At 47.0% G+C, this 18,100-nt stretch overlaps 2 protein-coding genes across 3 annotated transcripts in view; one reads left to right on the forward strand and one right to left on the reverse strand.

The window, feature by feature from the left end:
• The window catches only part of LOC137300050 (fucolectin-1-like), a 433,112-nt gene that overhangs the window by 229,196 nt on the left and 185,816 nt on the right, over window positions 1-18,100 (forward strand). The window lies entirely within an intron of this gene.
• The window catches only part of LOC137300004 (WD repeat-containing protein 97-like), a 129,526-nt gene that overhangs the window by 74,959 nt on the left and 36,467 nt on the right, over window positions 1-18,100 (reverse strand). The window contains exon 10 of the mRNA XM_067969081.1: window positions 11,557-11,727. Within this exon, the coding sequence (XP_067825182.1) occupies window positions 11,557-11,727 (171 nt within the window). The remainder of the gene's footprint in view (window positions 1-11,556; window positions 11,728-18,100) is intronic.

Consider the following 18,100-nt stretch of genomic DNA (forward strand, 5'->3'; position numbering starts at 1 on the left):
TCCCCGCAGATCCATCAGCCTTTATTCCAACAGCTCAGAACAAACCGAGCAGAGGGCATCACGCTGACTATGCCAACATTTCAGATACGTTAAGAACACGGTGACCAGGCTAACAACTAACGTGACAAAATATTCCCGATGCATTCCAAATAATTCTTCGATTGTTAGTTGTGATATCATTCAGTCTCACCAAATATGCTCCGACTCCAGTATCTTAGTCTCATCTGTACACAGTGCACAGTATCTCAGACCCACATGTTCACTGTGTACAGTATCTCAGACTCACCTATACACTGTGTACAGTATCTCAGACCCACATGTTCACTGTGTACAGTATCTCAGACCTGAGAATCCCTACGTGGTCAGTTTTTAGTAAAATATTAAAATGCCTATGTGGCAAAGAAGCAGAATGCAAAATGGTTAGAAAGGGTTAATTAGTTAGTAACTGAGATTGATACAAGTGGCCTGGCCCTCCTGCTGGGCCATATGGTTGCTTAGTCAGCAGGCCTGCATTGTCTTATCAATGATAGGTCTTTGATGTGAGTCAAGGACTGGTCTGAATGTCTCCATGTTTATGGCAGATCAATATAGGGAACGAGCTTAGCCAAAGTTGAAAGACATTCCAGGTTGGGAGATAAGGAATAGAAGGAACAGGGAAGAACCTTCCAAGTTGGAAAGTGAGGAAGTAACCCCTTTGATGTCTAATAGCAACATGGTCAGCATATGGATTGTCTATGATTGGCCGGAAATAATGTAACCCCGCATGGCAGCCTGTGCCCGGCTTATGATTGGTGTTGACTTTTGTGTTAATGATGTTCCAACCTCTATGGATTTGTATAAAGGTATGAGTTTTTGTCTTTGTCTTTGTCTCTCCTTATTCTGTTAGAATCGTTCGGATTCTCTCAGGAATCTGAATTGAAGCTACAGACTAAGATCTGCTATTAAAGTTGTTTGAACTTTACGGTGTACTCGAATCAGTTCTTGCTGAACCAGACTGAGGGGAAAGAATCCGGTTCGTCAGACCCACCTGTACACTGTGTACAGTATCTCAGTCCCACCTGTACACTGTGTACAGTATCTCAGACTCACCTGTACACTGTGTACAGTATCTCAGTCCCACCTGTACACTGTGTACAGTATCTCAGACCCACCTGTACACTGTGTACAGTATCTCAGTCATAGGAACATAGGAACAGGAGTAGGCCTTTCAACCCCTCGTGCCTGCTCCGCCATTCGATAAGATCATGGCTGATCTGTGATCTAACTCCATATCCCTTTGGCCCATATCCCTTAATACCTTTGGTTGCCAAAAAGCTATCTATCTCACATTTAAATTTAGCAATTGAGCTAGTATCAGTTGGCGTTTGCGGAAGAGAGTTCCAAACTTCTACCACCCTTTGTGTGTAGAAATGTTTTCTAATCTCACTCCTGAAAGGTCTGGCTCTAATTTTTAGACTGTGCCCCCTACTCCTAGAATCCCCAACCAGCGGAAATAGTTTCTCTCTATCCACCCTATCCGTTCCCCATAATATCTTATAAACTTCGATAAGATCACCCCTTAACCTTCGAAACTTGAGAGAATACAACCCCAATTTGTGTAATCTCTCCTCGTAACTTAACCCTTGAAGTCCGGGTATCATTCTAGTAAACCTACGCTGCACTCCCTCCAAGGCCAATATGTCCTTCCGAAGGTGCGGTGCCCAGAACTGCTCACAGTACTCCAGGTGTGGTCTGACCAGGGTTTTGTATAGCTGCAGCATAACGTCTGCCCCCTTGTACTCCAGTCCTCTAGATATAAAGGCCAGCATTCCATTAGCCTTCTTGATTATTTTCTGCACCTGTTCATGACACTTCAATGATCTATGTACCTGAACCCCTAAGTCCCTTTGGACATCCACTGTTTTTAACTTTTTACCATTTAGAAAGTACCCTGTTCTATCCCTTTTTGATCCAAAGTGAAATTGAATTCCATTTGCCACAATTTTGCCCATTCACCTAATCTATCAATATCGCTTTGTAATTTTATGTTTTCATCTACACTGCTTACAATGCCACCAATCTTTGTGTCATCGGCAAATTTAGATATTAGACTTTCTATGCCTTCATCTAAGTCGTTAATAAATATTGTGAATAATTGAGGCCCGAAGACAGATCCCTGCGGGACTCCACTAGTCACATCCTGCCAATGTGAGTACCTATCCATTATCCCTACTCTCTGTCGCCTTTCACTCAGCCAACTTCCTAATCAAGTCCGTACTTTTCCCTCGATTCCATGGGCTTCTATCTTAGCTAACAGTCTCTTATGTGGGACCTTATCAAATGCCTTCTGGAAGTCCATATAAATAACATCCATTGACATTCCCCTGTCCACTACTTTAGTCACCTCTTCAAAAAATTCAATCAGGTTTGTCAGGCACGACCTACCTTTCACAAATCCATGCTGGCTCTCCCTGATTAACTGAAAATTCTCGAGGTGTTCAGTCACCCTATCCTTAATTATAGACTCCAGCAATTTCCCCACAACAGATGTTAGGCTAACTGGTCTATAATTCCCTGGTTTCCCTCTCTCTCCTTTCTTAAAAAGCGGAGTGACATGTGCAATTTTCCAATCTCGAGGGACAGTTCCTGAATCTAGAGAACTTTGAAAGATTATAGTTAGGGCATCTGCAATGTGCTCACCTACTTCCTTTAAAACCCTGGGATGGAAACCATCTGGTCCTGGGGATTTGTCACTCTTTAGTGTTATTATTTTCTTCATTACTGTTGCTTTACTTATGTTAATTTTATCAAGTCCCTGTCCCCAATTCAATATTAGTTTTCTTGGGATTTCCGGCATGCTATCCTCTTTTTCTACTGTAAATACTGACGCAAAGTAATTATTCAACATGTCCGCCGTTTCCCCATTGTCAATGACAGTATCCCCACTTTCAGTTTTTAAGGGGCCAACACTGCTCCTGACCACCCTCTTTTTCCTAATGTAACTATAAAAGTTCTTCGTATTGGTTTTGATATCCCTTGCAAGTTTCTTTTCATACTCTCTTTTTGTAGCTCTTACTATCTGTTTTGTGACCCTTTGTTGATCTTTGTATCTTTCCCATTCGCCAGGATCTGTGTCATTTTTTGCCTTTTTGTATGCCCTTTCCTTATGTCTTATACTGTCCCTTACCTCTTTAGTTGTCCATGGCTGTTTTTTTTTGGCAAGTAGAGTTCTTGCCCCTCAGGTATAAACCGAGTCTGTATCATGTTAAATGTTTCTTTAAACATTTCCCACTGATCATCAGTCGTTTTACCCATTAACAGATTTTCCCAGTTTACTGTGGACAGTCTCTGTCTCATCCCATTGAAGTCGGCCTTACTCAAGTCTAGAATCTTAGCAGCTGATTCATTTTTTTCCCTTTCAAACACTACCTTGAACTCGATCATGTTATGCTCGCTATTGGATAGATGTTCACGCACAGTTAAGCTGTTAACTAAATCTGGTTCATTACTCATTACTAAATCTAGTATGGCTTGCCCCCTTGTTACCTCTAGGACATACTGCTGTAGAAAACTATCCCGGACACACTCAAGAAATTCACTACCTTTCTGACAGTTGCTAGTCTGCTTTTCCTAATCTATGTGAAGGTTAAAGTCCCCCATTAAGACCACTGTGCCTTTGTTACACGCTTGTCTAATCTCTGCATTTATACAATCTAGCACTTCAGAGCTGCTGCCAGGGCTCCTATACACAACTCCCACTATAGTCTTAGATCCTTTCCTATTTCTCAATTCAACCCATAAGGTCTCTGTTGGCTGCTTACCTCTCGTTATATCCTTCTTTATCATTGAAGTGATTTCATCTCTAATCATTAAGGCTACTCCTCCCCCTCTTCCATTTTCCCTGTCTCTCCTGTAGACCTTATAACCCGGTATATTTAGTTCCCAATCCTGACCATCCTACAGCCATGTCTAAGTAATAGCTATCATGTCATACCCTCCAATTTGAATTTAAACCTGTAGTTCATTTAATTTATTCCTTATGCTCCGTGCATTTGTATATAGAACTCTTAGTTGGGCCACACACCCTAGCCTGACCTTCAGCTTTGATGCTGGGATAATCGCCTTACACCTTCTAGTTTTCACTTTATCTGTAGTGTCCAAAGTTCACTTTCTTTCTGCTGCTCTACGCTTTTCCCTTTCACTTGTTCTTGAACAACTGTTTGTACTATTTGTATTGTAAATTTCCCCTGGGTCTTCCCCTCTCTTGCTGCTCTCAACTTTACTCCCTTCTGACTCCCCGCTCAGGTTCCCATCCCTCTGCCACTCTAGTTTAAACCTTCCCCAACAGCACTAGCAAACACCCCCGCGAGGACATCGGTCCCGGTCCTGCTCGGGTGTAACCCGTCCCGCTTGTACCCTGTGTACAGTATCTCAGAACCACCTGTACACTGTGTACAGTATCTCAGGCCCACCTGTACACTGTGTACAATATCTCAGTCCCACGTGTGCACTGTGTACAGTATCTCAGTCCCACCTGAACACTGTGTACAGTATCTCAGTCCCACCTGTACACTGTGTACAGTATCTCAGTCCCAAGTGTGCACTGTGTACAGTATCTCAGGCCCACCTGTACACTGTGTACAATATCTCAGTCCCACCTGTACACTGTGTACAGTATCTCAGTCCCACCTGTACACTGTGTACAGTATCTCAGTCCCAAGTGTGCACTGTGTACAGTATCTCAGGCCCACCTGTACACTGTGTACAATATCTCAGTCCCACGTGTGCACTGTGTACAGTATCTCAGTCCCACCTGAACACTGTGTACAGTATCTCAGTCCCAAGTGTGCACTGTGTACAGTATCTCAGTCCCACCTGAACACTGTGTACAGTATCTCAGTCCCACCTGAACACTGTGTACAGTATCTCAGTCCCACGTGTACACTGTGTACAATATCTCAGTCCCAAGTGTGCACTGTGTACAGTATCTCAGTCCCACCTGAACACTGTGTACAGTATCTCAGTCCCACCTGTACACTGTGTAGAGTATCTCAGTGTCACCTGTACCCTCAGTACTGTATCTCAGACCCACCTGTACACTGTGTAGAGTATCACAGACCCACCTATACACTGTGTACAGTATCTCAGTCCCACGTGTACACTGTGTACAGTATCTCAGTCCCACCTGAACACTGTGTACAGTATCTCAGTCCCACCTGTACACTGTGTACAGTATCTCAGTGTCACCTGTACTCTCAGTACTGTATCTCAGTCCCACCTGTACACTGTGTACAGTATCTCAGTCCCACCTGTACACTGTGTACAGTATCTCAGTCTCATCTGTACACAGTGTACAGTATCTCAGTCCCACCTGTACACTGTGTACAGTATTGCAGTCTCACCTGTACACTGTGTACTGTATCTCAGTCTCACCTGTATACTGTGTACAGTATCTCAGTCTCACCTGTACACTGTGTACAGTATCTCAGTCTCACCTGTGCACTGTGTACAGTATCACTCTCACCTGTACACTGTGTACAGTGTCTCAGTCTCATCTGTACACTGTGTACAGTATCTCAGTCTCACCTGTACACACAGTACTGTATCTCAATCTCACCTGTACACTGTGTACTGTATCTCAGTCTCACCTGTACACACAGTACAGTATCTCAGTCTCTCCTGTATACTGTGTACAGTATCTCAGTCTCACCTGTACACATAGTACAGTATCTCAGTCTCACCTGTACACACAGTACTATATCTCAGTCTCACCTGTACACTGTGTACAGTATCTCAGTCTCACCTGTACACATAGAACAGTATCTCAGTCTCACCTGTACACACAGTACTGTATCTCAGTCTCACCTGTACACTGTGTACGGTATCTCAGTCTCACCTGTACACACAATACAGTATCACAGTCGTACATGTACACTGTGTATGGTATCTCAGTCTCACCTGTACTCACAGTACAATATCTCAGTCCCACCTGAACACTGTGTACAGTATCTCAGTCCCACCTGTACACTGTGTACAGTATCTCAGTCCCACCTGTACACTGTGCACAGTATCTCAGTGTCACCTGAACACTGTGTACAGTATCTCAGTCCCACCTGTACACTGTGTACAGTATCTCAGTGTCACCTATACCCTCAGTACTGTGTCTCAGACCCACCTGTACACTGTGTAGAGTATCACAGACCCACCTGTACACTGTGTACAGTATCTCAGTCCCACCTGAACACTGTGTACAGTATCTCAGTCCCACCTGAACACTGTGTACAGTATCTCAGTCCCACCTGTACACTGTGTACAGTATCTCAGTGTCACCTGTACCCTCAGTACTGTATCTCAGTCCCACCTGTACACTGTGTACAGTATCTCAGTCTCATCTGTACACAGTGTACAGTATCTCAGTCCCACCTGTACACTGTGTACAGTATCGCAGTCTCACCTGTACACTGTTTTCTGTATCTCAGTCTCACCTGTATACTGTGTACAGTATCTCAGTCTCACCTGTACACACAGTACAGTATCTCAGTCTCACCTGTACACTGTGTACAGTATCAGTCTCACCTGTACACTGTGTACAGTATCTCAGTCTCATCTGTACACTGTGTACAGTATCTCAGTCTCACCTGTACACACAGTACAGTATCTCAGTCTCACCTGTACACTGTGTACAGTATCAGTCTCACCTGTACACTGTGTACAGTATCTCAGTCTCATCTGTACACTGTGTACAGTATCTCAGTCTCACCTGTACACACAGTACAGTATCTCAGTCTCTCCTGTATACTGTGTACAGTATCTCAGTCTCACCTGTACACATAGTATAGTATCTCAGTCTCACTTTTACACACAGTACTATATCTCAGTCTCACCTGTACACTGTGTACTGTATCTCAGTCTCACCTGTACACATAGTACAGTATCTCAGTCTCACTTGTACACACAGTACTATATCTCAATCTCACCTGTACACTGTGTACTGTATCTCAGTCTCACCTGTACACATAGAACAGTATCTCAGTCTCACCTGTACACACAGTACTGTATCTCAGTCTCACCTGTACACTGTGTATGGTATCTCAGTCTCACCTGTACACACAATACAGTATCACAGTCGTACATGTACACTGTGTATGGTATCTCAGTCTCACCTGTACTCACAGTACTATATCTTAGTCTCACCTGTACACTGTGTACTGTATCTCAGTCTCACCTGTACACATAGAACAGTATCTCAGTCTCACCTGTACACACAGTACTGTATCTCAGTCTCACCTGTACACTGTGTACTGTATCTCAGTCTCACCTGTACACTGTGTACGGTATCTCAGTCTCACCTGTACACACAATACAGTATCACAGTCGTACATGTACACTGTGTATGGTATCTCAGTCTCACCTGTACTCACAGTACAGTATCTCAGTCCCACCTGAACACTGTGTACAGTATCTCAGTCTCACCTGTACACTGTGTACAGTATCTCAGTCTCACTTGTACACACAGTACTATATCTCAGTCTCACCTGTACACTGTGTACTGTATCTCAGTCTCACCTGTACACATAGAACAGTATCTCAGTCTCACCTGTACACACAGTACTGTATCTCAGTCTCACCTGTACACTGTGTACGGTATCTCAGTCTCACCTGTACACACAATACAGTATCACAGTCGTACATGTACACTGTGTATGGTATCTCAGTCTCACCTGTACACACAGTACTGTATCTCAGTCTCACCTGTACACTGTGTACGGTATCTCAGTCTCACCTGTACACACAATACAGTATCACAGTCATACCTGTACACTGTGTACAGCATCTCAGTCTCACCTGTACACACAGTACACTCTCTTAGTACACACAGTACAGTATCTTCGTCCCACCTGATCACTGTGTACAGTATTTCAGTCTTACCTGTACACACGGTACTGCATCTGAGTCTCACCTGTACACACAGTACAGTCTCTCAGTACACACAGTACGGTATCTTTGTCTCACCTGAACACTGTGTACAGTAACGCAGTCTCACCTGTACACTGTGTACAGTATCTCAGTCCCACCTGTACACTGTGTACAGTACCTCAGCCCACCTGTACACTGTGTACAGTATCTCAGTCTCACCTGTACACTGTGTACAGTTTCTCAGTCTCACCTGTACACTGTGTACAATATCTCAGTCTCATCTCTACACTGAGTACAGTATCTCAGTCTCATCTCTTACACTGAGTACAGTATCTCAGCCTCACCTGTACACGTGGTACAGTATCTCAGACACACCTGTTCACACAGTACAGTATCTCAGTCTCACCTGTACACTATGTACAGTTTCTCAGTCTCACCTGTCCACTGTGTACAGGATCTCAGTCTCACCTGTACACACAGTACAGTATCTCAGTCTCACCTGTACACTGTGTACAGTATCTCAGTCCCACCTGTACACACAGCACAGTCTCTCAGTACACACAGTACAGTATCTTTGTCCCACCTGTACACTGTGTACTGTATCTCAGTCTCACCTGTACACTGTGTACAGTATCTCAGCCCACCTGTACACTGTGTACAGTTTCTCAGTCTCACCTGTACACTGTGTACAATATCTCAGTCTCATCTCTACACTGTGTACAGTATCTCAGTCTCATCTCTTACACTGAGTACAGTATCTCAGCCTCACCTGTACACATGGTACAGTATCTCAGACACACCTGTTCACACAGTACAGTATCTCAGTTGCACCTGTACACTGTACAGTATCTCAGTCTCACCTGTACACTGTGTACAGAATCTCAGTCTCACCTGTACACTGAGTACAGTATCTCAGCCTCACCTGTACACTGTACAGAATCTCAGTCTCACCTGTACACTGTGTACAGAATCTCAGTCTCACCTGTACACTGAGTACAGTATCTCAGTCTCACCTGTACACACAGTACAGTATCTCAGCCTCACCTGTACACACAGTACAGTATCTCAGTCTCACCTGTACACACAGTTACAGTATCACAGTCATACCAGTAAACTGTGTACACCATCTGAGTCTCACCTGTACACTGTGTACAGTATCTCAGTCTCATCTGCACACAGAGTACAGTATCTCAGTCTCACCTGTACACTGTGTACAGTATCTCAGTCTCACCTTTTTAAAAATTCGTTCATGGGATGTGGGCGTCGCTGGCAAGGCCGGCATTTATTGCCCATCCCTAATTGCCCTCGAGAAGGGGGTGGTGAGCCGCCTTCTTGAACCGCTGCAGTCCGTGTGGTGACGGTTCTCCCACAGTGATGTTAGGAAGGGAGTTCCAGGATTTTGACCCAGCGACGATGAAGGAACGGCGATATATTTCCAAGTCAGGATGGTGTGTGACTTGGAGGGGAACGTGCAGGTGGTGTTTTTCCCATGTGCCTGCTGCTCTTGTCCTTCTAGGTGGTAGAGGTCGTGGGTTTGGGAGGTGCTGTCGAAGAAGCCTTGGCGAGTTGCTGCAATGCATCCTGTGGATGGTGCACACTGCAGCCACTGTGCGCCGGTGGTGAAGGGAGTGAATGTTTAGGGTGGTGGATGGGGTGCCAATCAAGCGGGCTGCTTTATCTTGGATGGTGTCGAGCTTCTTGAGTGTTGTTGGAGCTGCATTCATCCAGGCAAGTGGAGAGTATTCCATCACACTCCTGACTTGTGCCTTGTAGATGGTGGAAAGGCTTTGGGGAGTCAGGAGGTGAGTCACTCGCTGCAGAATACCCAGCCTCTGACCTGCTCTCGTAGCCACAGTATTTATATGGCTGGTCCAGTTAAGTTTCTGGTCAATGCTGACCCCCAGGATGTTGATGGTGGGGGATTTGGCGATGGTAATGCCGTTGAATGTCAAGGGGAGGTGGTTAGACTCTCTCTTGTTGGAGATGGTCATTGCCTGGCACTTATCTGGCACGAATGTTACTTGCCACTTTTGAGCCCAAGCCTGGATGTTGTTCAGGTCTTGCTGCATGCGGGCTCGACTGCTTCATTATTTGAGGGGTTGCGAATGGAACTGAACACTGTGCAATCATCAGCGAACATCCCCATTTCTGACCTTATGATGGAGGGAAGGTCATTGATGAAGCAGCTGAAGATGGTTGGGCCTAGGACACTGCCCTGAGGAACTCCTGCAGCAATGCCCTGGGGCTGAGATGATTGGCCTCCAACAACCACTACCATCTTCCTTTGTGCTAGGTATGACTCCAGCCACTGGAGAGTTTTCCCCCTGACTCCCATTGACTTCAATTTTACTAGGGCTCCTTGGTGCCACACTCGGTCAAATGCTGCCTTGATGTCAAGGGCAGTTACTCTCGCCTCACCTCTGGAATTCAGCTCTTTTGTCCATGTTTTGACCAAGGCTGTAATGAGGTCTGGAGCCGAGTGGTCCTGGCGGAACCCAAACTGAGCATCGGTGAGCAGGTTATTGGTGAGTAAGTGCCGCTTGATAGCACTGTCGACGACACCTTCCATCACTTTGCTGATGATTGAGAGTAGACCGATGGGGCAGTAATTGGCTGGATTGGATTTGTCCTGCTTTTTGTGGACAGGACATACCTGGGCAATTTTCCACATTGTCGTGTAGATGCCAGTGTTGTAGCTGTACTGGAACAGCTTGTACACACAGTACACTCTCTTAGTACACACAGTACAGTAACTCCATCCCACCTGAACACTGTGTACAGTATCTCAGTCTCACCTGTACACACAGTTCAGTATCTCAATCTCACCTGTACACTGTGTACAGTATCTCAGTCTCACCTGTACACTGTGTACAGTATCTCAATCTCACCTGTACACACAGTAGAGTATCTCAGACTCACGTGTACACGCAGTACAGTATCTTAATCTCACCTGTACACAGAGTACAGTATCTCAGTCTCACCTGTACACTGTGTACAGTTTCTCAGTCTCACCTGTACAGTGTGTACAGTATCTCAGTCTCACATGTACACACAGTACAGTATCTTAATCTCACCTGTACACAGAGTACAGTATCTCAGTCTCACCTGTACACTGTGTACAGTATCTCAGTCTTACCTGTACACGCGGTAGAGTATCTCAGTCTCACCTGTACACACAGTTCAGTATCTCAATCTCACCTGTACACAGAGTACAGTATCTCAGTCTCACCTGTACACTGTGTACAGTTTCTCAGTCTCACCTGTACAGTGTGTACAGTATCTCAGTCTCACCTGTACACACAGTACAGTATCTCAGTCTCACCTGTACACACAGTACAGTATCTCAGTCTCACCTGTACATTGTGTACAGTATCTCAGTCCCACCTGTACACTGTGTACAGTATCTCAGTCTCACCTGTACACACAGTACAGTATCTCAGTCTCACCTGTAAACTGTGTACAGTATCTCAGTCCCACCTGTGCGCTAAGGAAACAGGTACAACACTGACTCACAGGCATACTTGTGTACACAACCGCGTGCGCGCGCGCACACACACACACACACACACACACACACACAAGCACACGCATCCCTCAAGTACAGAGAGATGTCCAAAGGAGGAGGTTGCTGACAGAAAGTTTGCAGTGATAAATTCTTACCCGTGCGTCTGCATCTGGGAAGAGTTTTTCAAACCACAAGGTTCCCTGGAAGCGAGCGACAACGCTTGGGAGAAGAGTTTTGCTGGGTGATGGCTGCCCTGTCACCGGCACTCTGGGCAGCAGTGGGGCTCTCGTCCACTCCGGCTTGGACAGTTTCCGTTCCATCGTTTCCTTTGGAGAGAATCAGTTTCAACAATTCAACCATCATCTTTTATCTGTTTATGGAAATAAGTGACTGCCAGCGCTGGAACTGGAGCCAAGCACTGTCACAGGTTAGATACAGAGTAAAGCTCCCTCTACACTGTCCCATCAAACACTCCCAGGGCAGGTACAGCACGGGTTAGATACAGAGTAAAGCTCCCTCTACACTGTCCCATCAACACTCCCAGGGCAGGTACAGCATGGGTTAGATACAGAGTAAAGCTCCCTCTACACTGTCCCATCAACACTCCCAGGGCAGGTACGGCACGGGTTAGATACAGAGTAAAGCTCCCTCTTCACTGTCCCATCAAACACTCCCAAGGCAAGTACAGGGTTAGATGCAGAGTAAAGCTCCCTCTACACTGTCCCATCAAACACTCCCAGGGCAGGTACAGCACAGATTAGATACAGAGTAAAGCTCCCTCTATACTGTCCCATCAAACACTCCCAGGGCAGGTACAGCACGGGTTAGATACAAAGTAAAGCTCTCTCTACACTGTCCCATCAAACACTCCCAAGGCAAGTACAGGGTTAGATGCAGAGTAAAGCTCCCTCTACACTGTCCCATCAAACACTCCCAGGGCAGGTACAGCACAGATTAGATACAGAGTAAAGCTCCCTCTACACTGTCCCATCAAACACTCCCAGGGCAGGTACAGGGTTAGATACAGAGTAAAGCTCCCTCCACACTGTCCCATCAAACACCCCCAGGGCAGGTACAGGGTTAGATACAGAGTAAAGCTCCCTCTACACTGTCCCATCAAACACTCCCAGGGCAGGTACAGCACGGATTAGATACAGAGTAAAGCTCCCTCTACACTGTCCCATCAAACACTCCCAGGTCAGGTACAGCACGGGTTAGATACAGAGTAAAGCTCCCTCTACACTGTCCCATCAAACACTCCCAGGGCAGGTACAGGGTTAGATACAGAGTAAAGCTCCCTCTACACTGTCCCATCAAACACTCCCAGGGCAGGTACAGGGTTAGATACAGAGTAAAGCTCCCTCTACACTGTCCCATCAAACACTCCCAGGGCAGGTACGGCACGGGTTAGATACAGAGTAAAGCTCCCTCTACACTGTCCCATCAAACACTCCCAAGGCAAGTACAGGGTTAGATGCAGAGTAAAGCTCCCTCTACACTGTCCCATCAAACACTCCCAGGGCAGGTACAGCACAGATTAGATACAGAGTAAAGCTCCCTCTATACTGTCCCATCAAACACTCCCAGGGCAGGTACAGCACGGGTTAGATACAAAGTAAAGCTCCCTCGACACTGTCCCATCAAACACTCCCAAGGCAAGTACAGGGTTAGATGCAGAGTAAAGCTCCCTCTACACTGTCCCATCAAACACTCCCAGGGCAGGTACAGCACGGATTAGATACAGAGTAAAGCTCCCTCTACACTGTCCCATCAAACACTCCCAGGTCAGGTACAGCACGGGTTAGATACAGAGTAAAGCTCCCTCTACACTGTCCCATCAAACACTCCCAGGGCAGGTACAGGGTTAGATACAGAGTAAAGCTCCCTCTACACTGTCCCATCAAACACTCCCAGGGCAGGTACAGGGTTAGATACAGAGTAAAGCTCCCTCTACACTGTCCCATCAAACACTCCCAGGGCAGGTACAGCACGGGTTAGATACAGAGTAAAGCTCCCTCTACACTGTCCCATCAAACACTCCCATGGCAGGTACAGCACGGGTTAGATACAGAGTAAAGCTCCCTCTACACTGTCCCATCAAACACTCCCAGGGCAGGTACAGCACAGGATAGATACAGAGTAAAGCTCCCTCTACACTGTCCCATCAAACACTCCCAGGGCAGGTACAGCACAGGATAGATACAGAGTAAAGCTCCCTCTATACTGTCCCATCAAACACTCCCAGGGCAGGTACAGGGTTAGATACAGAGTAAAGCTCCCTCTACACTGTCCCATCAAACACTCCCAGGGCAGGTACAGGGATAGATACAGAGTAAAGCTCCCTCTACACTGTCCCATCAAACACTCCCAGGGCAGGTACAGGGCTAGATACAGAGTAAAGCTCCCTCTACACTGTCCCATCAAACACTCCCAGGGCAGGTACAGCACGGGTTAGATACAGAGTAAAGCTCCCTCTACACTGTCCCATTAAACACTCCCGGGGCAGGTACAGAACGGGTTAGATACAGAGTAAAGCTCTCTCTACACTGTCCCATCAAACACTCCCAGGGCAGGTACTGCACGGGTTAGATACAGAGTAAAGCTCCCTCTACACTGTCCCATCAAACACTCCCAGGGCAGGTACTGCACGGGTTAGATACAGAGTAAAGCTCCCTCGACACTGTCCCATCAAACACTCCCAGGGCAGGTACAGCATGGGATGGATAGCTTAACAGTGCCATCAGCAGGGCTTCAGCACAACTGCAGCTGTTGGCAAAGTATAACTTTGCCCCCACTGATTAAGATGAAATACAGTGGTGATGCAAAATGGACCATTTTGGACTTGGCGGTTCGGGCGGGTTGTATAATGGGTAGACCCATCTGCTACAATCCTTTCTGTTGCCCCTTCATTCTTGAATTTTACACTAATGATTTAAAACTGCAGAAACGCTGTACATTCAGACACTTCACAAAATGCTAATCCAACATTTTCACTTACAGATGTTTGATGGGTCGAAAACTCTGCTTTTATTTTAGGGATAGAGAGACACAGGCAGACAGACACAAGGGGTCACAGACAGAGAGATACGAAGACACAGACAGACAGACTCACGGGGTCACAGAATGAGAGATACGGAGACACAGACAGACTCACGGGGTCACAGAATGAGAGATACGGAGACACAGACAGACACACGGGGTCACAGAATGAGAGATATGGAGACACAGACAGAGAGACACACAGACACACACAGACAAACACATGGGGACACAGACAGAGAGACACAGAGATACAGACAGACCAACACACGGGGTCACAGACAGAGAGACACAGACAGACATACATGGTCACAGACAGAGATACAGAGACACAGACAGAGAGATACAGAGACATAGACAGACAAACACACGGGGTCACAGGCAGAGATACGGAGACACAGACACAGAGACACAGACGGACAAACATACAGGGACACAGACACAGAGACACAGAGAGACATGTTGAGCACCACTTGGAGGAATCACTGAGGATAGCAAGGGCACAAAATGTACTCTGGGTGGGGGACTTCAATGTCCATCACCAAGAGTGGCTCGGTAGCACCACTGCTGACCGAGCTGGCCAAGTCCTGAAGAACATAGCTGCCAGACTGGGCCTGCGGCAGGTGGTGAGCGAACCAACACGAGGGAAAAACTTACTTGACCTCGTCCTCACCAATCTACCTGTCGCAAATGCATCTGTCCATGACTGTATTGGTAGGAGTGACCACCGCACAGTCCTCATGGAGATGATGTCCGTCTTCGCACTGAGGACACCATCCAACATGTTCTAAATGGGATAGATTCAGAACAGATCTAGCAGCTCAAAACTGGGCATCCATGAGGCGCTGTGGGCCATCAACAGCAGCAGAATTGTGTTCCAGCACAATCTGTAACCACATGGCCCGGCATATTCCTCACTCTACCATTACCAACAAGCCAGGGGATCAACCCTGGTTCAATGAGGAGTGTAGAAGAGCATGCCAGGAGCAGCACCAGGCGTACCTAAAAATGAGGTGCCAACCTGGTGAAGCTACAACTCAGGCCTACATGCATGCTAAACAGCGGAAGCAACATGCTAGACAGAGCTAAGCGATTCCACATCCAACGGATCAGATCAAAGCTCTGCAGTCCTGCCACATCCAGTCGTGAATGGTGGTGGACAATTAAACAACTAACGGGAAAAGGAGGCTCTGCAAACATCCCCATCCTCAATGATGGCGGAGTCCAGCACGTGAGTGCAAAAGACAAGGCTGAAGCGTTTGCAACCATCTTCAGCCAGAAGTGCCGAGTCGATTATCCATCTCAGCCTCCTCCCGATATCCCCACCATCACAGAAGCCAGTCTTCAGCCAATTCGACTCACTCCACGTGATATCAAGAAACGGCTGAGTGCACTGGATACAGCAAACGCTATGTGCCCCGACAACATCCCAGCTGTAGTGCTGAAGACTTGTGCTGCAGAACTAGCTGCGCCTCGAGCCAAGCTGTTCCAGTACAGCTACAACACTGGCATCTACCCGACAATATGGAAAATTGCCCAGGTATGTCCTGTCCACAAAAAGCAGGACAAATCCAATCCGGCCAATTACCGCCCCATCAGTCTACTCTCAATCATCAGCAAAGTGATGGAAGGTGTCATCGACAGTGCAATCAAGCGGCACTTACTCACCAATAACCTGCTCACCGATGCTCAGTTTGGGTTCCACCAGGACCACTCGGCTCCAGACCTCATTACAGCCTTGGTCCAAACATGGACAAAAGAGCTGAATTCCAGAGGTGAGGTGAGAGTGACTGCCCTTGACATCAAGGCAGCATTTGACCAAGTGTGGCACCAAGGATCCCCAGTAAAATTGAAGTCAATGGGAATCAGGGGGAAAACTTTCCAGTGGCTGGAGTCATAACTAGCACAAAGGAAGATGATAGTGGTTGTTGGAGGCCAATCATCTCAGCCCCAGGGCATTGCTGCACGAGTTCCTCAGGGCCGTGTCCTAGGCCCAACCATCTTCAGCTGCTTTATCAATGACCTTCCCTCCATCATAAGGTCAGAAATGGGGATGTTCGCTGATGACTGCACAGTGTTCAGTTCCATTTGCAACCCCTCAGATAATGAAGCAGTCCGAGCCCGCATGCAGCAAGACCTGGACAACATCCAGGCTTGGGCTCATAAGTGGCAAGTAACATTCGCGCCAGATAAGTGCCAGGCAATGACCATCTCCAACAAGAGAGAGTCTAATCACCTCCCCTTGACATTCAACGGCATTACCATCGCTGAATCCCTCACCATCAACATCCTGGGGGTCATCATTGACCAGAAACTTAACTGGACCAGCCATATAAATACTGTGGCTACAAGAGCAGGTCAGAGGCTGGGTATTCTGCAGCGAGTGACTCACCTCCTGACTCCCCAAAGCCTTTCCACCATCTACAAGGCACAAGTCAGGAGTGTGATGGAATACTCTCCACTTGCCTGGATGAGTGCAGCTCCAACAACACTCAAGAAGCTCGACACCATCCAGGACAAAGCAGCCCGCTTGATTGGCACCCCATCCACCACCCTAAACATTCACTCCCTTCACCACCGGCGCACTGTGGCTGCAGTGTGTACCATCCACAGGATGCACTGCAGCAACTCGCCAAGGCTTCTTCGACAGCACTTCCCAAACCCGCGACCTCTACCACCTAGAAGGTCAAGAGCAGCAGGTACATGGGAACAACACCACCTGCACGTTCCCCTCCAAGTCACACACCATCCCGACTTGGAAATATATCGCCGTTCCTTCATCGTCGCTGGGTCAAAATTCTGGAACTCCCTTCCTAACAGCACTGTGGGAGAACCTTCACCACACGGACTGCAGCGGTTCAAGAAGGCGGCTCACCACCACCTTCTCGAGGGCAATTAGGGATGGGCAATAAATGCCGGCCTTGCCAGGGACGCCCACATCCCATGAACGAATTTTTAAAAAGGCACATGGGGACACAGACAGAGAGATACAGAGACACAAACAGAGAGACACAGAGACACAAACAGACAAACACATGCGGACACAGACAGAGAGATACAGAGATGCAGACAAACACACGGGGTCACAGACAGAGAGACACAGAGACACAGACAGACAGGCACACGGGGATACAGACGGAGAGCTGCAGAGATATAGACAGAGAGACACGGAGACACAGACAGAGAGACACACAGACACAGACAGACAGACAATTGGGGAGACAGAGAGACACATGAGCACACAGACAGACACAGAAAGGCAAACAGGCATATAGAGACATACAGAGACAGACACATAAAAACAGAACGACTGACATACAGACAGAGACACTAAGAGCTATACAGTATGACACAGAAGGGGAAACACACTGAGAAATACACAGGGTAAATACATACTCAGTGATATCTGTGCGGTCTATACTCAGTGATATCTGTGCGGTATATACTCAGTGATATCTGTGCGGTCTATACTCAGTGATATCTGTGCGGTCTATACTCAGTGATATCTGTGCGGTCTATACTCAGTGATATCTGTGCGGTCTATACTCAGTGATATCTGTGCGGTCCATACTCAGTGATATCTGTGCGGTCTATACTCAGTGATATCTGTGCGGTCTATACTCAGTGATATCTGTGTGGTCTATACTCAGTGATATCTGT

Source organism: Heptranchias perlo, chromosome 2 (assembly GCF_035084215.1).
Source record: "Heptranchias perlo isolate sHepPer1 chromosome 2, sHepPer1.hap1, whole genome shotgun sequence".
Classification (NCBI taxonomy): Eukaryota; Metazoa; Chordata; class Chondrichthyes; order Hexanchiformes; family Hexanchidae; genus Heptranchias; species Heptranchias perlo.